The following is a 26,407-nucleotide window of genomic DNA, read 5'->3' on the forward strand; positions in this document are numbered from 1 at the left end:
GGCATACAAACAATGTGAAGACAGAAGCTCCATGGCTCCAAATCCTTCCGGTATTTAAAGAAACAACTGGATTCAAAAGGTAGTGACAGTTCTGAAAAGGAAAAAATGTAATATGTGGTTATTTAGCCTGAAGAACATGCTAGAGGGAAATCTAGCTGCAGTCTTCAGCTGCCTGAAGGGTTTAGAGAGGAGACTGAGTTCAGGATGAATAATAACAGACAGAAATCACAATGACAAAATTCTTATTGGACAAAAGGAGAAAACTTCCCAGTGAAGGTGGTCAAACACTGCAACAGGGACTAAAATGTTGTGAAATCCTCCACCTCAGACATATCTGATTTAACTTTGAGGTTAGCCCTCTTTCAACTGGGGCCTGGGACCAGATGGTCTATCTAGGTCCTTGCCAATTTCAAGAGAAGTATGATTTTATGACATCCCAAATACTACGAGTGCTTTTATAGAATCTACTCTGCAAAAGCAAGATAAAAATAGATGTCTAGGTCAAAGAAGAAACTACACATGAGGGCACTTGCTACTTAGAGATGAGTTTCCTGTGCCTATACTCTCAAGGAAAAAACAAATATGAAGATGACTAGGAAAAAAGAAACCAATGTGTTTCTAATGTATAGTGCCCGTATCCTTTTCAAACATGTTGTAAATATCAACAAAACCATATCTGTTTGGAAAATCTCAATATTTTCCACTCCAGTGTGAGAAAATCTGCATCCACACACCTTCTCCAATTCTTCTGTTTGCATGCTATTCCGAAGGAATACACTCCTTGAATTAAAAAGGACCAGAACTATTTTAGTCAGAAGCTTGTGACAACATTTTATTGTATTTTGTAGCATTCTTTCCATGACATGCCTAATACAGTATTTGTAACCACTATTAGAAGGATGGTACGAAGGTATTCTCTGCACTTACAGCCAAATTTGATAACCAGTAAGCAAAAAAGCAGCTAAAATTCTTATTGTCCTTTTCTATTATTGTTATTATTATCTTTTTTATTTTAAAGTGAGCATTTAAAGTCCAAAATAGCAGCCCAGGATCAGAACAATCTTACTGTCCTTAACATTATTATGTTCTAGGTAAATATGAGCATATTCTAAATGAAAGGTGAAAACCTCATGGTTAAGTGGAAGTCCACGAGCAGTTTAATGGAATGTTTGTATGTGTCTAAATTCTGCACATTTTTAGCAATATGTGTCCTAGCTAAGTATGAATATATTTGTGCTTATAGGTGCTTTATTTCCTTTATTTATTAATAAACATACAACCCATAAAACTAAAAATAAGATTTGTGGGATTTTTCTAAAGTATATCTCAAAGAAAGATTTGTAGGGCTCTGTGGTCTCTTTCACCTTTTTCTTTGTTGGAGAACACTGGGACTCCATGTGTGCAGTAACGCAAGTACAATTTAAGCCAGGTCAGACAGAAGCTTTATGGACTTGATCACAGTGAGAGAGCATTCAGATAGCACCTTCCCCTCTGCTCCCCCTTTTCTGGCAAGCAGTTGCAGAGGACCCACTTACTTACTGTTTCAAACCAACAAAAGATGTGAGGAGAATTATTCTAACATTAACTGAGCCAGATGTCAGTCCTTGGGAGGGATGGGCTCCAGACAATCATTTCTTTTTATGTTAATAAGGCCAAATACCCATGCCTGGGAGAGATGGACTCCCTCAGTAGCTTGCTAACTGCCACAGCTGACACTATGGAGCAATGGCTCTTGGTGGAGCCAATACGAGCAGCGCATCCAGTACATTCAGTATTATCCTAGCTCAGAAGTGAGTACAGGAGTGGGGGATGGAAACAACAGATTCCTATATTTTAGTTGAAAGGAATGATCTTTTTGTTAGGATAAACATGTTAGACAGACCCGTCACAACTTAAATATAAATAATTTTAACACCACACCTTGGTTTGTGTAGGTAGCGGTGCAAGGTTTAGTCCTAGAAGTAGAATAAATTCTCTAACTGACAGCATAAGTGACAGCAACTTTAGTGTGGGCTTTTCCAAGCAGATATTCAAAGATCTCCTCAAATACAAGCTAATAATGCAGGATTACCAAATTAGACATCCTGAGCCATTTTAACAAAGACATCCCCCTGCCCCCCCATCCCCAACCCAGATGCAGATTAAATTTGCTAAACCTACAAGTAACTGGCAATTCTGGGATATTGACTGGTGCTTGATATACTTTTGAATGACTGATCTTACAGTGTTTTTCTTTTGATTCTCTGTACTCAGGTGTTCAATTGCTGTATCTGACTGGATCAGGACTAACAGAAATAAATCATTGTGCATCATATTTGAAAAACTACACGTACAATCTTAGATACCAAGAACTTCTGAAAAAATTTCTTTCCTGATACTCAAAACATCTATCATCATTATGCCTCATCTTTAAAAAGTTACCCTTATTTTTCTTAGACAAAACACACTGGGGATGAGATAGGAGTACAGAATAGCAGAAAAGATTTTTGTTTTACTAGTCTGATAAATATACTTCAGAGCTGACACTCCACCATCCACTGTGAGGGTCAGTACAAGGTAGTTTAGCCATATGAATGTGCTTTACAAATGAGAAAAAAAATCCACTTTGGAACTATTGAGAAATACGAAAAGATACTTAAACATAGTAAAAAGTAAACATTTACTGGGTTATTTTAAAGTATATTACTAGAACCAACAGGACATAACTTTAAACCTGTATAAAGTGTTATACATAAAAATGCATAGATGTACAGTAAATATGTTCATTTATATGTAGACAGCATAATATGTACACGTAGGGTCTGTTGCGTATCCATAACTCTAAGCAATAATTCCTGTGGTATATTGTTTTAAAGCGGTTTTATTATACAACTGTTTCAATGTAGCAGGTGCTGAGAACAATGCACATTAACACTAAGTAGGTAAGTCATACCCATTTAATCTTGAAATGTACAAATATAGGGAAAAAAGGCCATAAATGCAATAGTACCTACACCTCCAAGACTTCCTTTTTTTATTTAAATATGCACAAGTCCGCCTAATGGTGATACATAGGTCTCTTTCCTGCTTCCATTCAGTGTCAACATGTTGACCAAGCACTCAGTACAAAATCTTTGACACACTTCAGCACCACTTCCACTGATTCAACTCAGTGCGTTCCTGACCTTGAAGTCTTCAGGTCAAAAATAAGACGAAAAAATAAAATAAAAAAATATATAAATAAAACAAACAAGCTTGTGGGCTTCTTTTCACAAGTTATTTGCCACCAATACTGTTAAAGCAGCTGAATCGTAGTGCATCCATGGGCAGGAGCATATAGCAGCTTTTCTGCACTTCGCAAAAATATATTAAAAAAAAAAATCAAGTCTTTACTGGCTTGTTTTATCTGTAGCTAAAAAGATGCTGTGCTGCTTCTGAGCCCTCTCCATCAAATTCTTTTTCTTCTTTTTTTTCTCCTTTGTTTTTGTTGCCCTTCTTCCTAAAAAATATAAATAAATAAATAAATAAATAAATAAATAAATAAAATATCTATGAGTCAATTAAGTAAAGAATACAAGGCAATATTAGAATGTAGTCAAAGAACTCAGTGGCACAGAAATTACTGATGGAGACTGCAGATGTAATGCTCGGTTAATAAGCTTTGATCATCAGTGAAAACAGAACTTTTCAATACAGTACAAGAGGAAGCAGGATCCCCAACTGTCAGCACTTGTCCACATGCACAGTTTTGCTGGTATGAGTAATAATGTTTATGTGGGTCTCGGTTTAATGGGATAATTCATGCAAGCAATATTATGCAAGTGCCTCGGGCCCAGAGCCAAACAAGTACATAGACTCTAACTCACTAAAAGCTGGATACGTGCCTTAGACCCTTGCGTAAATTTGCTTGAGTGAGTAATCCTATTTAAGTCAAGTCCAATATATCCCTGATTTACATGAGAAATTAGGCATTGCAGCCCAACTATTTGGCTCGATGTAGCCCTACATGCTTTGGCAGAAAGAATGCCGCCTCTGTAAAGAACTGCTATTATTGGTGATTAGCACACACTGCCTAATTCTCACAGCACATTATTGCACTGAAACACAAAATTCGTTACGCACTTTCTGTTACTGGAAGTTCACTGAAAAATAACCAAAATCATGAAATCGGGATCAATACAGGAAGAATTCTCAGAGATTCTCAGGGATTCTCAGAGTTCCTGAAATGAGAAAGATTTTTTTGCTGTTCACCTCTAATAATAAATCAATGCCCTTTGACTAATTTAGCAAAGATCCCATGGACTGAAAAAAAAAATTTAGACAGAAAAATCTTAATTCAGCATTGTGTTAACTTTTGTATGTATGTTTAAATTCTATAAACTTTAGTAGGATTTAAGGAGATGACTGAATTTTGTCTTGAGTGAGAGTGATCTGTGTTTTCTTGGCAGTATGATAGACTGAAATATGTGATCAATGGAGAAAAAATGACATTAATCTCTAGAGGTGTCAACCCTAAACTTTCAAGAAAAGTAAATTAATGTAAGAAAACAGAAATTTCAAATAGCTGATAACACAAAAATGTGAAGATTTCTTTCTTTTTAACTACAATGACAGCACAGTATTAACTGGGAGAAATGTTTGCTAGTATGACTTTGACTTACTTCCACATTGTTTTTTAACTAAAAGAATAAAGGCCCAAACCAGTATGAAACATTCTTTCTCTATTTGATAACAAGGCTGAATGAATCTGATTCTAAAATCATAAAAAATTATGATTCATTAAACACATAGGTATATATATTTAAGATTACATATTTGTAATCTGCTAATCTGCTGCCTATGCTACTATTCTTTAAGAATTATTACAATACTGGCTTTTAAAACAGGACAGGACATTAAGGTAATGAGAACATGAGTTTAGCCCATATTAAAATCGCAAGGGTCCTTGGAGTTTACTTCTGCTTCTCGTTAAAGTCTGGCATTAATACTACTATGGCATTTTGCCATTTTTAAATCTAGTTAATCCTACAAAGTAAAACTTCAGTCCAACCAATCATTAATCAAAGCCGCTTTTAAGTTAAAACTCTTTAGTAACACTGTATCTAATGACTAGGCACACCTAATGAGGTCAGAGAGAAGTAAAAGACACAAAGGGGCATTACAACAAGATGGTTTTGATTACACAAATTTCCATATCACAATTTTGTCATTCTATTAGTCGGTATATTGCAAGGCATCAGGACTGGGTTGAATATATAGTTGAACATTGCATTCTGTATTGCATTTTAAATATACTTTTTTTTTTTTTTCACCTGAGTCTTTTAAATATTATTAAGGAAGTAGCAGATGAGGGAAAAACCAAACTGAAACAAGTGACAATTCTGTTAGTCAGAAGACCACCAGAACAGTTTTGCTGCACAGTTTGCACAGTGATCTCACATTGTGAAGTTTTGCACTATACAGAACACTCAGTAAAAAGAAATATAATTTCCAGTCAGTGCCACATCTAATTTTCTCTACAATGTCCTCCTGAAAACTAAAGTAAGAGCTTACTGCAAGTTTCAGGTAGTAACAGGTTCTATTATTTTTCCTCTGAAAAGTCTGACATGCACAGGTAAAATGACACACGGCCTGCTTGGTGTGTATGTTTAAGCCTTACAAAATAGCTCTTGTAAGTGTCAAATCATATTGCTAGCTGATGCTCTGCGGCAGCCATCTGGCTGCCTGCATGGAGAAGGCAACACATCTTCTTTTACATGTCTTGCAGTAGAAACCTGTGGAAAGGCAGTACCACGGAGCCCCACATGCCTCATAACTTGCTCTCATGTTATTGAGACCTTTGTTTGCTCATTAAATTTCAAGTGCTGTGTTGCACATAATAAGTTTTATTATTTTCAGGACAATGCTAAACTACACAAGCAATATCCAGATGACTGGCAATGCTAACACAGTCCCAAATGGCAACTGTCACTTTAACCAGAAAACTGAATATGAACAGTTTTCCTTGGCTAAACATCAGCTCCCGTATTGCTAACAGGATACAACGGAGATTAGAGATTAGCAGAAAAGCAGTGACTATAAAGACTAGAGAGTTCAATGTATGTTGCTGAGGTCCCAGTGCATGAGAACTTTTATTAAATTCAGACTTCAATTACAGTCCTGATTCTGTCAGCAAAAGCACAGTCAACAGAAGTAACTTCTGAATGTCTTGCTACAGGCTTCTTTTGAAGAACACAATACAGAAAGCAGATCCCCAGAGAAGATCTGAGAACCAGACTCTCCAGGTTCCCCAACAGCAGGACCACAGGGTGAGGATGGCCATCAGAGGAGACCTTCCCTGGGTACCAGCAGCAAGCATGGCAGCAGCTCCCTCCACTCCAGGAGACGTTTCAGGGTGGTGGACCTTGTCTACAGTGATACTTGGGTGGCCTCCTCCATGTCTGGCCATGCTCCCTGATCCTGAGAGCAAAAGCCCTGCTTCCAAGGCCCTCTCTCCGTTGGGGCTCTGCTGTTCTTAGGTTTGCTTAGGCTGTTATCATAGAAACACAGAATCATCTAGGTTGGAAAAGACCTCCAAGATCATCTAGTCCAGCATTACGTAGCAAGTCCCATCACTAATCCATGCCCCTTAGTGTCACATCCACACATTTTCTCCAGGGATGGAGACCACCACTTCCCTGGGCAGCCCATTCAATGTTGAAAAGGAGTGGATATTAGCAGTGGTTTATTTTATTCCAGAATTTACCACTGCACACACAAGTAAAATCCTGGCTTGGGGCAAGTTGTCTGAAGATAAAGAGGGGGGGGAACGTAAGGACAGGTTTTACCTCCACTGTGCGGATTGCCAGCCCTCAGAGGGAGCAGGGTGGATAAGAAAGCCAGACTAGCCTTGCTCTGCAAAAGCCTCCACTATGGGCCAGAAAAGCAAGCCACCCCTTTGAGTAAGAGTGACGAAGCTATTTGTAATAACTGCTGAAACCTATACAGCCCAGATTGTGTAAAAATAGGGTTGCTAGAAAGGGAAAAACCCCACAGTCCCCCTCCACAGGTCCTGGGAGGCACTGGGGCCTCACATCAGGCTCTGCCACAGCCTGTTACTCAGCTCAGCGTTTCCTTCCAGCCTGGCTCCAGCTCTCTCCCATCAATAGCAGGTTACAGCATTACTGTACAGGACACAGAGTGACAATATCTGAGATAATAATCCCGGTCCACATAGCCTATAAAACCCTTCTTATCAGAAACAGAGCCCCAGGGAGCAGATCGTTGAGTGCAGCACCTGGCATCTGCAGCCAGCAATGCTCTTTAAGCGACATCGCATCGTCTCCAGTGATAACTCGCCCGCCTGTCAGCTGGCAGATAGCCACAGGCTTTGTTTCCCCTTTCCAAGTTATAGGCCTCCACATCAGATCTGATTTTCAATCTTTATTTTATTGCTGCAGACAACATATCCTTGAAAGACCTTGGTGTGAACAGCAGTGGGAGCAAATACAAATAATTCAGTCAAAGAGCAGGATATCTGAACACGGGCTGTTCAGCTTACTGTATTCCTGTTTCTATTTCAACTGGCTTTTCCCTTGCACGCTAACAAGCTAACCAACTTTTCCTTGAAAAGCATTTTTTATCTCAAACTCCCTAAAAAAAAAAAAAGAGTGCCTTGATTTTTATTATCTGCGTCAGCTCAGAACATAATTTAGAGAAATATGTTTAATACTTTGTATAGTCATGTGTAGACACTGAAAGATGTGTATGGCCTAAGAAAGAGCAGAAATATAGTTAGATTTGATGTTCAGTTATTTAGCAAATAAAATCCTTAAAAAGCTTATCTATCACTCTGTATCTCACAGTTCTGCACAGAAGCAAGACTGGCAAAGATAGTCAATAAAATCCTTTATTTCAATGTTATACAATTTGGCTTTGTTGTTTGCTTTGTAAATGACTAAGGGATAATTTTTATTTTTTTTTTTCTACAAAGTATATTATCACAATCATCTGTATTTTTACAGTGTTATTCATTAAACTTTTTTTTGGACTACTTGTTTATGGTTGGTGTATGGTCAACTAATATGCTGTGCAATGAAACATTATTGTTAGATAATAATGTAACACGGTTTCTAATGGTATAATAATATACAGGCAAAGGTATAACAACATCTAGGTAATATTGTAATTCCAACATCAATTCCTGGGGGGAAGAAAAAAAAAAGAAAAAAAAAGTATTTATGCTAATATACACAGCAATTGTCTATACAGCATAGAGTAATAGCTGTGAGTAACTTTGTCAATATGTGAAGGACATTTTTTCTTTTTATGTTGTTGCTATTGTACCACTTTATTATCATTGCTCCTAAAGCAGATGCATGTTGCTAATTAGAGATTCGTGCTCAGTTCCCTGGCTTGTCTCCTACCCTGAGCTCAAAGGGATTTGGAAATACTGCATGTTCCTTCTGGATTGACCCTCCTGGTCAATTCAGGATACACATTAGTTGGTTCAGAAGGAGCTTCATTAACTTCTGTCAGCTGCAAAAGTGGCTTTCTCCAGGCAGAATTTGGGGGGCAGATTCTTAACACTCAGGGCCCACCTGACTCTCCAGAATTAAAATGAAGCAGATATATTTACAGACTCCCAGCCATACTGCTTGAGGCCCTTGGCTCAGACATCAGCATCAGTTCTGTGGCCAAATTGTCCTTCATTTGCGGTGTTACTGTTGTACGTACAGCTCTTCTAATGAAACATGTCCACTTCTAGCTTCAGCAGACAGAGAAAATGAAATGTGTTTTCATCCACATGAGGGCAGTAAGGATTTCAATCTAAAACATTTAACAAAAGAAAAGAAAAAAAAATCTGCATCTTTACTTCACAGTGTAATTCCCTCACAAATTTTCAGTGTTCACACATAAAAATTATTTTATTTCGGAGAGATAAAAATGCCTAATACTCCCTTCTTTGTTTAAAACATTTTCCTTTTCCATTGATGACTACAGAATGATGGGACTTGAAAATGTCCCTTCTAGTATTTTCATATGCAGAATTTGCACTGCACTGTAAAGGCACAGTGGTGTCCTGGGATAATAGCATACCTCATTAAATGCACATTTTGATCTTTTCTTACATTTTGTTTGGCCTTTTAGGAGCCAAATGTTGCATACTTGTAAAACATTCTCTTACAGATGTAGTTCCAATTAAGATCCTGAGTGTGGCAGCATCCCCTCTGCAGGGTGAGCTAGAAACGTTATAGCACTCGAGTCAACAAACAAACAACAAACATACAAACAAACAAAACAAACAAGCAAACAAAGGATTCAGTCCAGAAATTATTCTCCAATAGAAAATCATTCCCTGGTACTTTCAGTTGGATGAAAAATATCTGATACTGAAAGTGCCAGAGAAATACACAAATTGTTAAGAAATCTTATACATTCAGTAAAAGAGAAAAGAAAATCCCCACTGCTACTAACTCAAGCTTAAAGTGTGGCTAAAGCATGATTTACAAACCTACTCTGACAAGTGGTCCACAGGAAGACAACACAATGAACTTTAGTAGCATAGCAAACCTTACATCATGGGCATCACTACCCTTATCACCTGTTACGGAGTTAATGACAGCTTTCGTAATAAGAATTTATTCTGCAGTTATTTTTTAACATTATCAAATTTAGGCTTAAATTGTCTATGCTCAGTGTGTTCTACGGAAAGAATATGACTAGGGGGAGGTCAGCCAAAATAGCCATTTTGTGCAGGGAATGAAAGAGATTGGGACTTGGATGGTGGCACTGGAAAAAAAAAAAAGCCAAATTGGTTGAGGAGATGGGACAGAAGCGGACAAGTGTCAGAAACCAGTGCCTCATTCTCCTGGTTGAATTTCTGTTGTTGTTTGAAGTCTTACATAAACACATTTGCCTCAGAAGACAACAGAAAGGACGTTATGATCATATAAAGTACATAATCAGCCCATGCCACCATTTCTAATCCCAAAATATCAGATTTTATAAACATGGGTTAATATTTGCAAAGCACTGAAATATGAGAACAATGAACACCTTAGAAAAGTCATGAATTATTTAATGTTCTAATGGTTGAATAATGTTGAGCAAATTAGGCCTCAGAACAATTACTGAGTAAAAATAGAAGAAAAAAAAATCTAATTATACTGTAACATAACTGATATGAAGAAGGAGGAAATGAAGGCATTTCTTCAGCTTTGAAGTGCTTGATTTTGCAAACTTAATGGTCTTATTTTTTACTTTTTCATACAATACTAATAATTATATAAATTATACATATTTGTAGTCTATTGACATTAATAAAGCTATTACAATAATAGACTATGAAAACGAGTTCCCTTATGTAAAAAGCACAGTTAGATGATTTTTGCACATTCTTCTCTGTTCAACCTGAGCTTTCCTGGTGAAAACCAGGGAAATTTCTGCCTTGAATAGACTTTGTAATTTCTACATAAATTAGTAAGAAAACATTGGTAATGCAGAGCTAACTTGTGTGATATCTTATTCAGTTCCTGGCAGTCAGAATTCTGACATCTTATTTTCAACTTAATCATTTCACAATTTAGGGTAAATGATTATATCCCATCCTACACACAACACTGCATATAACTGGTGTTTGTACGTTGCCAGACAGAGATGAAGGATAATTTAAAAGAAGCACATAATTTCTTGATTTAAAAAATAAATAAATAAATTAATTAATTAATTAAAAATCTGTATCCCAAATTTCTGTATCTCAATCTCACTAGCTCTTTTTATTTCAACATATCCACTAAGAAGCGAAAGCTTTTATTATTTAGGGCAAGAATAAGCAAAATGAGGTACTCTTTTCCTCCGAAAAGTACGTATCTACTTTTCATCTGGCCTGAATGAAAACTACTTAAGCAAAACTAAAATCTGATGTTCTTTTCTTCTAGACAATATTGAGTATCACCAGACATTGTCATCTAATTGAGAAATTCCTACACAAAGAATGGAATTTATATGTCACAGTCTACTAAGAGTTCAGAGGAGTTTTCCTCAACTTCAGAGCAAATTGACTGAGTAGTCTTACATTGCTGAAACACAGCTTTCTCCACAGTGCAGTTTTACAACATGCACAGTAGATGGCAGTGAGATATTAAATGAAAAATGGTTTCCACTTCCATCAAAGAATATTCATTTTTCTTTGCAGAATTATACCCATTTACTCTGCCTAGAAAAATAAAACTGATAGAACATAAAAAATAGGACTTCACACATACACACTCAGAAAATAAAGCAAAAAGAAGCACATTGTGGGAAGAGGAAAACTAGCAAACTCTAGGTTACATGGAAACTCACAGAAAACTCTGATAGAAGACCTAAGCTTAACTGAGTACTATAGATGTTCAGACATTGGGTATCGTACTCCTTTTAGCCACAGTTATGTGAAAATATGTCAGTCTCCAATGCAGCCAAAATGCTAATCTAAAGTGGATTTAGCTCAGAATTCGAAAGTTCTGGACATTGGTGGCAAAGAGGTTACTCACCATCCTTATCTCAGTCAGCACCATGTCAGATCAGATGCTTTGCAAGCACAGCCAAGCAAAATACTTCCAATGGAAGGCTGGTTAGTTTTTTTATTTCTTCCTTTCACAATTCAATATAAAGTAAATTTCAAAATAATATAAAAAAAATTATGCCCAGTCAATAATTTGCATACATATGTAAATATGCTTTATATATATAGGCAACAGTTAGAACTGAAAACTCTAACTGGCTTTGAACTTCTATATGTTTGATTGAACTCTGATCTGACTTAAAACTCTTTCGTTGGTATTTCAAAATATTCTTATTTTTCCCCCCCTTTTCTGCCCACTTCAATTCATTTTTTTTAATCTCTTTTTATAGTGAATATAAAATATTTTTTCTTGATATAACATTTATTTGTGGCACCTGCAAGGTTTAATTTCATATTAGAAATTGCATCAAGGAATGTTCCATCCATTGTACTAAAAGTTCCATCAAAGGTCTCTTACAGAGAGAGACTACACTGGAAAGCTGATTTTATTATTTAGTTATTTATCTAGAGATTTTTGTTCTATAAAATACTATTTAGTTCTGAAGGGTTTATCTTTTTATTTCCCGTTAAGGATTCTGACCTAGAACCGAATACAAAAAACAATTTTGTTTCACAACTACAGCTCAGATAATAGTTTCAACTGTCTATTCTGCTTCTCTTTAAGTAATGCACAGACAATCTTTCCAAGACTCAGTAAGAAGAGAGGCTACACTGCACACCTGACTACTGAATAAACTACTGTCAAACAGGACGACCCTGATGAATAGCAACTGAAAACCTATTGATTTTTAATATATTATTCCTAATCCTATGATGTAAAATCATTACCTAGGTCTGCTCATCAAAGAGCGGTGTACTAGATCAGCTGCTAAACCTGAGTTGCTCACATATGCTCATTTGGTTTATACTTGAGAAGGGGCTGAAACAGAAGATATTAATGCTGCTTTCCTGACTTTGGTCAGGTTGGTCTCTGTTTATCCTTAGCTATACCAGTGTGCAATGTGTACACTTTCCCCTTCTCCTCAGACATTTTTCTGGTGCAGGAAGAGGAAATACTTTCACCTGTTTTCTTCACTAAATCTGCAACCAGAACTTCACTCTATCCTTTATAGTTTTCACTATCGGTACTATGGTCATGATGGGGTCACTGTCTCAGTTTTCTAGTTGCAGAAGACTTCTGTATGAGCTTATCTTTTCCAGTACTCCCCCTGTGCTGGTGCAGTGTAACACACTCTCTGTACCCAATGATCTAAATTTAGCTTTCAGGACCTCCCTTTACCTGCACACTGTGGCCACAGACTTCTCCACAGCATTCACTGTAAGTCTGTCAAGGGGTCCCGTGGGATTTACTGCCTTTCCACCTGGGAGAGTAAGTTGCTGAAAGTTTCCCAAGGTTATTGCATATCCAGTTACTGACCTTTCAAGGATTCAAACCCCCCCAGAAGCAATAGGGGAAAGACTTCTCTGCAGCTATTTATCAAGGCAGACACAGATAATTCTTCTGAAGCTGTAACTCTGTAATCATTTAATCTACCATAAATTCAGGCAGCCACTGAAAAGGGGGAGTTACCCTTCTTCCTGCTTTCACCTCCCTCACAGCAGCTTGTTCCCCATCCTTCCCACGTGTAGGGGCCAGGTCATCATCAAACAGTATCAGAGAATATCCCCAAACGCTGTACCTCAACTGTCTGCTGTGTTTTGGCTGGGCAGCCAGCATCCTCCCCTGCCCCTTCAGGAGATGTCTCAGGAAACAGCACAGGCCAAGGCCATGCTCCTGTAGGCATGTCCCTGGCTGGGGAGCTCTAAGCAGAGCAATGCAGATGTGGATCCTTTTCTGTTGATGCTGGTGACAAAGCAGCCCCCAGCACATTTAATTAACTGCTATTGACATAGTCACTATCTTTGAGCCATGGGCAATCTGGATTTAAGAGATGTTCTGATGTATATGGCTTTATCCCTAAATGTACTTCAGTAGCTCTCTTGCCAGCTTAGAATCACAGAATGGTTTGGGTTGGAAGGGAGCTTAAAGACCTAATTCCATGGGCATGGAGCCTCCTGCTTGAACATTAGCACTTTTCCATGACAGCCTATGAGGGCTCTTGGACTTACTGCACACATGGAGCCTGCTAACACTCGTAAGCATGCTAGGTGTATTCATGTTGCAACCAGTTACTTCTACATCATATAGCTACAGAAGGGTTATTCACTATCTGAAGCTTGTAAAAGGGCACTTTTCTGCCTAAATCCTATTTATTTCCCAATAGTCACACATCACTTTTTCACAGATGTTAAAATTAATACTGCACAGCCATTGACAGAAAATAAATAGGTATAGTATCCAATATGGCACTGTATCTTGCTAAAACTTTTGTTTGTGCACAAGTACATCAAGCCATTGTCACAATCTTAGAAACAAACCACAAGCCAATAACCAAATTACTCTAGGCTTATTACTAGATTTAGCAACTTCGAGTATCTTGTTTGCCTTGAGGTTAACAGAAGCAGTTCTTACCTGAAGTTCACTACATCAAGACTGTCTCAAACCTGTATATCTTTACAAAGTCTGTAGAGGAAATAATAAATACCTAGATAAGAAAATTAGACATTGCATCTCTCTTTAAGAATGCTCATTCCTAAATTAAAATTAAAAACATGGTTTATTCCTTAAAAATAAAGAAGATGCGCTGATTGCAGGTGAGAAGCGGGTTCAAGAGAAAGTCTAGTGAGATTTCTTACATAAACATGAGCTATCATATATTGCTCTCTTATCCTGTTGACGTTAATAACTTGTTGGAGAAAGGCATCCGGTATAGATCTGAAGGAAACAAAGGATCCACCACTTCCTCTGGTAATTTTTCCAGCAGTTAATCATTCCACTGTTAGAAATATGCACCCAATTCCTAACTTAAATTTTAATATCCAGCTATTACTTCTCATTATACCTTTCAAGATCAGACTTTTTCTCTTTATGCGCTGTAGATCATCATCTTTTTTGAGAAGTTAAACACGTGTGTTTTTGTGTTTATAACATTAAGGTTATTTTGTAGCCCTCAAAAAAAAAAAAAAAAAGTTTGTGACTCATCTCTGGTTCAGTTTTTCAGTAACTTTTATAAATAATGTTTCTCTGATCAGATGTTTCAGTTCTGCTCATATATAGGCTAAAACTAATCACTTTTACTGTGCTTTTTCATATTACATCATTACAGAGCCAAGAAATGCATGCTTGTTCCTTTTTTGTTTGTTTTCTCACAACATTGTAGTAGACTCAATATTTCTTCTAAGAAACATTTTTTTTTTTAATATATATGCAATTCCTCATCCTGCAGGTATGCATTCATAGGTCAATACTTCTTTGATCTTCCGGTATAACATTACATTTAACTACATGAAAATTAATTGTATTTGAATGGGACCACTTTACAAAGCAAAGAAATTATTATGCTAGAGTATTGTTTACTATTATAAACAGAATTTTTATTTTAATTTTTAAATAGGATTGACTGAAACAAACAGCAATGCTGTATAGTACCATATTAAGGCCATCATAACTTTCTCCTTGACATCCAGCCAGCATGTGGTTTAATTTTACTGTGGTAAAGATAAGAAAACTTTATAGATCTATAAAAGTCCCAAGTTTAAACATATCCATTTCAAGTACAGTAGCTATTCCTGCCTGTGACTTCTGTGATGCTTTTGTTTGCTTCATTTCTACAGATGCAAATATTAATCTAAAAGGAGATCAACTGATTTTGCAGAACCTTTCCACATATGAATGTACAGTATCATTCGTCACATGAAGAAACTTTATCTTGAAATGAATTCTGCATGGATAAACTTATCTGCCAGTTGTACAATAAAAAGAAAACAAACCACATTGGGCTGGACTTGACTGTAAGCCTCTTAGAGCCTCTACCAACTTTTACACCAGAAGCTGCAAAAAATAGACAATAAAATGTGATTTGACAGGGAAGTGCCATAGAACCTAGAATTGCTATGCACCTTCACCATAAAAACCTATGTCTAGAAAGAGCCATGAAACCTGAACAGATTGCATTTCCAGAATGAAATGAGTATTGCTGAGGTTAGGAGGAATGCCCCTTTCTGGATACAACTGGAGCAGCTGAGGACATTTGCCCCAGCAATGCCTCAGTGCCCAGCACCTGGCAATCACTGCTCTCACAGCTTTGTGTGCAGAAGAGACTGTATTATCAACTGCTAATCCACATAAGCAGAAAACAGGGCCTGCAGGACCACTCAAGCTATCTACCTGGGTCCTTAAGGCCACCCGGATGACCCCGTGCAGGACTGAATGGGAGTGATCCTGTTCCTTCCCCGGCACAGCTGTGTAGCTGTGAACACCCGGAGCAGGGCAGCACTGCCTTCAGATACATAGCAAACATGCAAATCTGAATGAAGTTTACATTGAAAAAGACTTTCCTAAACTGAAGTTACACCTCGACAACAAACTTATCCACAAAAGCTGTTTCACATACTTAGACTGAATAACGAGCATGAATTTCAACCCTAAGTGCATCACTATTTAAACATGTTGTATTTAAAACATTTATATATATATATCAGTACTATATATATATAGTGTATATATATATATAGTGTGTATATATTTATATATATAGTACTGATTTTAAGAAAAACACTGAAATACCTTATTTTCCTACCCAGAAGTTACAGACATGGATTTGTTAGGGGAATGAATGGTCTGCAGCACCTCTGTTGACAGCCTGTTGCTGCAGATGCTCTCAGCACCACAGGGGGCTGTCTTCCCTCCTCATATACACAGCAGCTGGATTCAGCCTTGGCATCAGATGATAAGAAGCAGTATAACGTGGTGTCTAATAATACATATGGAGTGGACAAATTAGGTTATCTTCATATTCTGATTTACATCTGCAAGAAAGACAGAACTATATTTCCACCATAAGTTTAAAGTCATTCTAAACTAAAATGAATACTGAAGGTTTTTTTTCCTGCATAAAATATTTAAAATATATATTCACTGATAAAGCTGAAAAAAAAAAAAAAAAAGTGTGGATGCTTTGTTAAGACAAAACGGAAAACGAATATATGAAATAAACACAGCATGTAGCTTAAGGGCCACTTGCCATAAAAGGCTTTTCCTGACTGGAAGTTACAGATGTACTTAAAAAACAGATGTACATCAAAGGCTGTTGATTAGAAGCACAGAGAGAAGTAATTATCAGTTATTTTTCTTCCAAAAAGAAATTCTTTATTCTAATACCAATAAAACCTTAGTATGTACAGAATGAGTCTATGGGTTTAATTAACCATATGAAAATATCAATGTATATGCTATTCCTGTTCCACGTCATCACTCTCTCATGGATACTTTGGGTGCGCTTCTGACAGATGCTTCATTGGCTTCGTTATTGTGTGACAGTGTTAGGTTAAAAATATTGCATAACTGAAATTGTTTGAGATCAATTCATTTTAAGCTTAGAAAACAAATCCCTGATGCTAACAGTTCTTTGTGGGCCAGAGGTATTTCCACCAGTAATAGAGAGCCCATCCTGAACACTACAGCTGGTACAGCAGGACAAACCACAGTCCTTGCTAAACTGGTGGCCAGACACAAGTAGTACAGGTTTGAACGTTGTCCTGAAATACCAGCAGCTTCCCTGGCACATTTCTGATTCGTGCCAAATAGTAATTCTCCCAGGAATGGTACATTCCTTTCTGTACATTTTTTGCAGAATATCAAGAGATGATGAAAGAAACCTTAACTCTTTAAAACTCTTGACTAACTTCAAATTAGTAGCTGTTTTTCAGGCAACAACTTTTACATTTCTGACTTGGGACACAGTTGTGATAAGCCCCCAGACTGCAATGTATGGATCTAAAAGCAGACATCTGAGTGCATACTTTGACTGCATACTCAGCCTGGGCTGACACTGTTTCAAATGCTGGAAGGAAGTATTTATTTGAATCAAGCTCAGTTAAGTGATTATCAGCTTCGCACATTGAAGTATAGTTGAGCTCTACTGAATGTTAATTATTTCATCATGTTAGCAAATACTCATTTCTTGGCCAGTGTCTTCATCACAATTTGTTCCATGTGTTGATGTAAACTGTCCTATAAGATTAATAATGGGTGACAACTGGATCATTTTAGGGTGTGACATACTTATTAAATTAGTTACAAACATCCACTCAACTGTTTATTTTATTTACTGAGACAATTAATCCACCATTTATGCCACTTTCCTTCTCTTTAAATAAGACTGGAGACAACATTTTAAAATTCTCCTTTGCTGACTTCAGGAAATTCTTTTCAAAATTCTGTTGGAATTTATTCTCCTTCTAATTGTGCTTAACATCTTGCCAGTTTCCTTCTGTGTAGCCAAGTGATAACTGACTCCTTAACACTATCCTTTATTCTCCTTAAAGTGCTGTACACACATTTGGCTTTGATGTGATTTCTGCTGTTGTTATTTTTTTTTGTGTGTAAATAAACTTTAGATAATAGCAATATCCCTGGACCAGAATTGAATGGTAAAGATAAAGTACTAATATCCAGTCAAAAAGAAATGTTTGTAACAGAAGTATGCATTTGCCTGTCTACACAGAGAATTAAATTTTCCACAATTATATGAAATATTAGTTAGAAATTGTCAGTATTGTAGTTTTCCTCTAACAGAACTATAGAAACATCCTAGGTAGAATAATACTCTCTGTTAATTTTATTTCTCATATGTACACATTTTTGTTTGTTAGTGGATGATTAGTAGTAACTTAGTTCCTATGATGTGTAAATTTTCTCTTCAAAAAAGTTTTTGGTGTATTAGAAAGTTAAGAATCACAAAACAGATTAACTCTCATATCTCTATGATGAACCTTCAGAATGCACTTAGTAGTTATATATATGTAGTTAACTAAACACAGCAATCCTGCCACCTATACAATAAGCATGCCACACAGAAAATTAAGTTTTAAAATGAACATTAAGATTTAGCACCAACACCACAAGTTCTTTGAGTATATTAGTTATTTCCAAAGTCAAAGTTTCATTCATACATACTTGACTTTTAAAGGAAAATACCTCAGTCATTTGAATATTTTGTAATACCGAAAAATAATTCAACCATTTTAAAATACTGATCAGTTTCTGCATGGGTCTATCCAAGAGAAGAACCACACAGAAACGTTTAAGAGTCATCTGTGATATAAGAGCAACAAAGCAATTATTCATTGTCAGGAAATGTGTTTATTTAGATTAAATGATCATTACATTGTTCTTTTCCAAGAAATACAATTCAATGCTCTTTAGACAATATGCTATTTAAAAATATTTTGAATTAATAAATGAGATGATTTTTTTTAAATCTGTATAAATATACAAGTGAAATACTTGTGAAACAAGGCTTTCCATGCCAAGCATCAAATATGGGGAATTTTTTATGATTTAGTATGAATTCCTGGAAAACACCATTTATCAGAGAAAAAACTGACCAAACTTTCACAGTATCTGCTCTAACAGGCGCCACTGCAATGGACTTCAGATCTATGAACAGGCCAAGAACAGAAGCTAAAACTAACAATGAACAATGCAATATGTTACAAAGTGGGAAAACAGCTTTTTTTTTTTTCTTTTTTTTTTTTTTCTAGATGGTAATAGATGGGATTGATTTTGATCCATAATTTACATAGTGAAGAACTTAACTGGTCTGATTTCATCAAATATTGTTTTGATAAGTGATTCCATTCTGAATTTTCATTTCAATTGTTTGGCAATGAAAATATAGTCATTTTTGAAGAGCTGACTTATTCTCTTCTTACGTGCAAGAATTTCTGCTTGGGAACACAACTGAGTTTTCAAACAACAGATCAGATATAAGAAGTTTGTTCACTCCATGCTGGCCAGAAATCTTGAGCAATGCACTGACCCTTGAATTTCATAAATCCTCAAAAACATAGGTTGATAATGTTACAGGCTGAGACAAACAGCTGGTAGCATCAGAACACAAGAACATGGAAGTGGCTGCTCTGGGTAAACCAAAGATCCACCAAAACTACTATTGGAGCAGTGGCCCCAAACTAATATGTCAGTATCTGTATAAGCGGACGAAAATAAGTGCTCCCTTTCACAAGAAACTTCACCATCATGCATGAGGCCTGGTGTGTAAGTGGCCACGCTGAGCCACTTTCTGCAGGAGGGCTTGTAAACAGTTTTTTGCTGGGGAATGCATTTTCTGGTAGAATACTTGGAAGTGAATGCCGAAATATCTGCCCTTCTGATGCTCGGTATCTTCTTTGCCACTTCATGATTGTCACATTGCAAAGCTGGTTAAGATCATGTATCTGTGACATTTTGGCTCCTAATTTTTCAGCTGATTACAGATCATGCCAAACTTCCTTTGCACAGAAGGGTCAGTAGAATTTGCATGACACTGAAAATGCACGAAACCTAGTTTTATCAAGGGAAAAGCATAGGACATGTATTGAACCTGCAAGTCTCACAAGTACTGCATGTGACATGAGAGATCAGAAATGATAAGGGAACATCTGAACCACTGTATCCAATAAGACTAGAAGATAGAGGGATAAAGAATGGAGTTAAGCTAACCCTAACAGTGTTGTTCTCAGGTTAAAATCAGGACACCTTATTTCATGGCCCCATGATTCGCATCAGGTCCGTTCTAAACATTACAGGGACATGAACCAACTTCTTTACCAATGCCAACCTACAGTATCACTCATCTGTACGGAGGCTGTCAATGAAAAACTCATACCTTCATATCATGTGAATCACTGCAACTCTAATTTAAATGCTTTATGAATCAGGCTTACAACATCTGGAGGAAAGGCTCAGAGAGCTGGGACTGCTCAGCCTGGAGAAGAGGAGGCTCAGGGGGAACTCATCAATTTCTATAAATACCTGAAAGGAAGGTGCACAGAGGACGGAAACAGACTCTTGTCAGTGGTGCCCAGTGCCAGGACAAAAGGCACTGTGCACTAACTGGAACACAAGAGGCTCCATCTGAACATCAGGAAGCATTTCTTTACTGTAGGTGTGACAGAGCCCTGGCACAGGCTGCCCAGAGGTTGTGGGTTCTCCTCCTTGGAGACCTCCAGACACCTCCTGGACACAGTCCTGGGCACCCTGCTCTGGGTGTCCCAGCTTGGGCAGGTGTGGCACCAGGTGGCCTCCAGAGGTCCCTCCCAACCTCAACCATTCTGTGATTCTGTGATCTGTATTTCAATTATCCTAGGTTTACAGCCATAGAAAGTATTGCATACTTTTGCTTATGACTTCCAATTACTTACAGTTTTGAAAACTTATCCTGAATGTTGGTTACAAAAGATGAAAGCATGTGGAGACACAAATTTCAGATAAAATGACTGAATAGTTGGCAAAACTTTATTCTCTCTTGCAGACCTCTACTTTTAAGATTACCTCTTTTATAAATTGATATCAGACAACATTCTGAAATAAGATCTTTATCATTATTGGGAAAGGAAAGAGAAAATGATTTTCCTGATGCTTAAATGGGGTCAGAAAAGAATTATGTTATATATATTCTGTTAATATTCTGTGCTGATGCTCACTTATTCATCCAGCTATTGTACTAATGCAAATCATAAGAGTTTGTTGCAGATGTGCAGCTATATATAATTCAGCCAAATCATCTGGTCTTTTTGCGTTGAGAATCTTCACCAATAAGATGACAGTGGGTTTAATGAATATATTAAAATAGAATCTTAAGCACAGCACCTTCCTGCCAACCCTGCCACAACCACCAAAACTGCAAACTTTCAGTTGTAAATGTTATTTTGAGAAGATTAAAATATAGACTGTCTTAGAAACCAAGATACAAGTTGCTAATAGATTTCAGACTTTAATGTTGACATTTCAAGACAGAATCTTTTCAGGTTCTACAGTCACTAATGATATTTCTTATTATTACGGTAGTAGAGAGTCGGAGATTGACAGAGTCATTGTACAACAGAGCAGGTGATTTACGATCATAGAAAAGAGACAAAAATGGTTTTAGTACCTCAGTTGTAAGGACATAGCATCCACAGATGTAACAAAAAATGACCTTCAGATAAACCAAATGAGCTGCGGATATTTTGCTTGAATTACTGTATGTTAGATAAGCTCTAATTACATTTTTTTATTGTATTTTTTTTAGACAGCTCTCTACATGTTTAAAAATTGCCCATGATTGCCTGCAGTTTTCCAGTGAGACCTAAGTCTTCTATAAGGGCAACATCTACAGCTGAACTAAAATATCATGTGCTCTAAACGATATATCTTTAAGGCACACTTGTTGCATCACTTGTTTTTCTTGTATTAATAGAGAACTACATAATTAATAATAAAGCCACAAACTTTCTGACAATGTTCTTACTTTCAAGACAGAAAACGATACAATTGTTACTTACTGTCTTCTTCAAATAGTATTTTGAATTCAAACAACTCCTACATACACACTGATCAGGATTTCTTACTTAAAGGCTGTACAAATATCCCCACATTACTCAGAGTATCTATTAAATACAGAACAGTATCACCACAAAACATCAAAATTGTCTTGTAGGTAGAAAAAAAAAACTGCCTAGACAAGTTACATAAATGAATTTATTTCATGCAAAATGAATGATAGCTCACAAAAATGTAGGAGTGCTTTTTAGCATGCGTAAATAAATGAGGCATACAGAGTGGATAACACTGGTTATTTAAAATAAATAAATAAATTTAAAAAAAAAAAAGGAGCAGAAGGAAACTGGGAAAGGCAGGAGGGATGTCATTAAACAGATAGAACCATGTCAAAGACAGAAGGAAGAAGAATGCATGCAGAGGAACTGAAGATCTCACAAAATAATTCTGAAATGTGCTAAAAGCCTGATAGTCATTAGGCCCAACTAAAGGCAGAGGGAATGGCATGGAGGAATTAGGGTGAATTTATGTTAAGTGTTGTTTTTTAATCACCCTCTGATGAACTAATTACTTATTTAATATATTATTTTCTTTTTAGAAAACAATTGTAATTATTTCATAGGAGGGCAGTAATCTGATATCATTACGTTCATCTACTAAGCTCAGCAACTTCAAAAATGTAGCTTTTGTTGCAGCTCCTACACTTTGATACATATACCTGGAGCTGTCATTTGCAGCATGCACCATGCACAGAACCTCTACAAGCACTTGCCAGCTAATCTGTCTTTGTATGAGCATCCTGAGTGCAGTGTAGCTACATCAGACAAGAATACCAAGGCTTGTCTCAATAGAGAACTGACTAATTATGCAGAAGATTTACATGGAGCCATTATGAAGTATTACCAGACATTTTTTCCCAAAGTGACTTTATAAATATATATATATATTGAATTTTGTTGTGGCTATGTTTAGAGAACTAAGAAAAAGGGATGGGGGGGCAGAGTAGAAATTTCCCAAGAAAAATGCACAATGTGCACAACAGCTCTGTCTCCTCTCCAAAACTTTGTTATTCCATTGAAACTCATTTATTGTTCTTACCATGAGATAGAGTTTTAATGTTATTTACTAGCCACATCTTGACATTTAGAAAAATATCTGTATATCAAGTAACACAATTATACACAGTACAATAACAATATAATCATACAAAACAAAACACAATCCTTTAACCACCATCTGAATATTTTCATATGCTTCAGCAATTCCTACTTTTAGCCAGTACTGGAAGCTCAAAAAAACTGAAAGAATGACTGTTTTTATGGTATGACTTCAAGGAAAGATTTTACATGTTTTTCACCTAGTGAAATGTTTATCCTTTCTTTTTAAGGGTAAGATAAATTAACTCATGTTGAAGCCTTTTTGTAATAATACAGAAAGGTAAGTATTCTTGAGGTCAAAATGGTAGGTTAGGATTCAAGGGATGTGGGTTAATATCAGGACTCTATTTAAAGATATAGTGTGCTATCATTATTCCAAACTAATACACAGTTCACTACTATCTACAATAAAGAAATCTGTCCCTCACTATCCATTTCATTATTCCACTGCTTGATTTAGCCTTGTAAAAATATGTTTTAAAATACTTGAAAACAAATTGAGGAAATTTTCACTGATGTCAATCAATTCCAAGAATAGTGTAAAGAAAGTTTTCTTGCCAGATTTGAATCCAATTCTTAAGACAAAGTCATGGAGGGCTCCTTGAAGAGTGTTCAGCACATGTGACAACCAGATTATTTTGTCCTATTTGGACTAAGTACAACTGCAACATATTCAGAAATATTTCATAAATTACCTCACCGTTTTGGAAAAAAAAAAAATTAGAACATCATCTACAATACTACTTGTAATCTAGCAGTTTGCAATTCTGAATATTTGTGTGGAGAAATGTAAGACTGCAAAAATCCCATAGCAACTGTTATATCATTACTTTAGATAGAAAAAGGCTAACTTTAAGATGTACATTTTCACACACACCTGAGGGATTCAGAATAGCAAGTCCAACTAGAATTCAGAAGAGCATTTTGAAAGAAGCCAAAGAATATGCTAAAACACATTCCTCTGAAAAGATACTTTTTAGTAGCAAGTGTTCAAAAGTGCTCAGCACCCAGTAGGGCCTGTTAATAACAAAATTATTATTGAACAAATATATTTGGTGAACTTTCAAAGGCCTGAACAGCAACTGTATATTAAAGGAAACACGATAGCTTAAGTTATCCTTTTTTTAAGTTATTCTAGCTACAAGCATCTCCCATTTAAGAAATACCAGCCAACACACACACACACTAATATTAGTATTATAAAAAGTAAATACTTATTCCCCCAATCTCTCTAAAGTGGAGGGTTATTTTGGGGGGGACAAAATAAGTTTTAGGTATAAATGAAAAATATGAGAGATGTCAAACCTATTTAGAAAAAAATTAAGCACACACAAAATCTAAGTATCCATATCTTAGCCAAATGTGTTGAGTTATAAAAATCAAAGCAGAATAATAAATGTTGGCCCTTAAGCTACAATAACTCAAACAAAAATGTTTCCAAATCTTAATGTTACATACATGATTAAATACTCAATTTCCTGCTATTTTTCCTTCAAAATAAAGCTAGACTTTAATAAGCATGGTATGAGCTTCAAACAAGGGAGATCCAGATCTGATTACTATTATTTTAAAATTTGGCAGAAAATTCCATCCTAGCCAAAGTACCTCTTGCACTTATCTTCAGAAGTGTAAGATCACTATGTTTTAGCTCCTTTTTTAAAGAGAACATGTTTGCTAGCAAAAATGAGATATTATGGAGCTTGTTTAGTATTAACTTCTGCCAAATGTAAACCATTTTTCTGCAAGTCACTATTGGATCATACAGAGAACAGCAGTAACTATTATCACTTCATTTTCTGTAAAACTTTTTAGGCTTGAAACCGCCCATGTTTTCTCCTCGTGACTACTCCAGACTATTAAAGGATTGGAAGGCACTTGCTTTCAACATCTAATATGCTTGGTAGTATGGTAACATCATTACTGTTCATTGGCCTTTTAAAATTTGCATTTTTTATTTTAAATTTCTCAGTTAAACGCCATGTTCATATGTACACTAATGTGATAGGATAACTTAAACTTGAAGACAAGAGATAAAACATTTTAAAAATAGCTACTTTGTACTAGCAGAATGTAAATATAACTAAAGACTGGAGTATTTTTATGTGTAGCAGGAAATTGCTGTGCTTAATAAAAGCATTTGGAAAACCTGACTATTTCATAACCAGTTTTAGTGCAATCTCTTTGAGGACACACAATTATACCTATTCAACACAAATGAAACTACTGACAGGAAGCAAGGAAGTAAATTACCAGCTATTTAGCTCAGACACAATGCATTGTGTTATCTTATTTTAAGAGCCTAAACTAGAATATGAATTTCTAATCTTCTCAAATTAGCATGCTAGATTATTGCATTGAAATTTTCGTTCAGCAATAACACTCGATTTTTTTGTTGTTGTTGTCGTTGCTGACTAGGTTTTACTTGCATACAATGAAAGCAAGCTCTTTGAAAATATGCCAAGTCTACAGTCCTACACAGCAACATTATCTTCTTCACAAAATATATGACAAGTGATTTCATACAGAAATACATCAGAGTTTTCATATGAATATATAAATGAGAAACAGCATTTTGGCAAACATTGAAAACTCTTAACCGGCACCTTTTTAGGTTGGATGTCAGGTACAAGCTTGACAACCCCACTGAGTCAAAAATCATGAGTCAGCCTCAATATCATGAGTAAGATTTAAAACCACTAGATTTTAAATAATTAAGTTCCAGTGTTGGTTTTTTTTTTTTTTTTTCTTATTTTTTGGTGTTGAAATACTGGTGTGTCTGTGTTTCCAGACTTTCCCCTGCAGCTACAAACACTGGAAAACTAACTAAAATATGAAAACTGTTATTATGTATTGGTTTCATCCGCTCACTTTTAAGAAATCAGGAAACTGGTGACAAAACTCATGCAAGAAAGCCATAAAGGGAACTCCCATTAGTGTACTCATCACTGTCTCATTCTCTTCACTGAATCATCTTAAAAAGTAGTAAGTAAGTAATCACCTCTTTATAACAATTACTGCAAAAGTGATGCATGGCATCTTCCATGGTTCCAAGAATTCTGTCCAAGCAAGAAGCTGCACTTTCTGCAAGTGTTCATGGGGGACCCATAGGCAAGCTCAGGAAGCGTGGGATAGATGAGTAGACAGTGAGGAGGATTGGGAACTGGATGGATGGAAGAGCTCAGAGGGTTGTCATCAGTGGTACAGTCTAGATGGAGACCTGTAGCTAGAGGTGTTCCCCAGGGGTCAGTACTGGGTCCAGTCTTGTCAAATTAATTCATCAATGACCTAGATTATGGAATAGAGTGC

At 36.3% G+C, this 26,407-nt stretch overlaps 1 protein-coding gene across 3 annotated transcripts in view; it reads right to left on the reverse strand.

Moving 5' to 3' along the window:
* Nucleotides 1–819: 819 nt before the first annotated feature.
* The window catches only part of RSPO2 (R-spondin 2), a 112,262-nt gene continuing 86,674 nt past the window's right edge, over nt 820–26,407 (reverse strand). For 2 of the 3 annotated variants that reach the window (XM_080579025.1, XM_080579023.1), the window contains exon 6: nt 820–3,478. In XM_080579025.1, the coding sequence (XP_080435151.1) occupies nt 3,369–3,478 (110 nt within the window). In that variant the 3' untranslated portion in view covers nt 820–3,368. Of the gene's footprint in view, nt 3,479–14,036; nt 14,088–26,407 lie in introns of all 3 variants that reach the window. The other variant, XM_080579027.1, reaches the window with a different exon arrangement.

Source organism: Anser brachyrhynchus, assembly GCF_964034855.1.
Source record: "Anser brachyrhynchus genome assembly, chromosome: 2".
Classification (NCBI taxonomy): Eukaryota; Metazoa; Chordata; class Aves; order Anseriformes; family Anatidae; genus Anser; species Anser brachyrhynchus.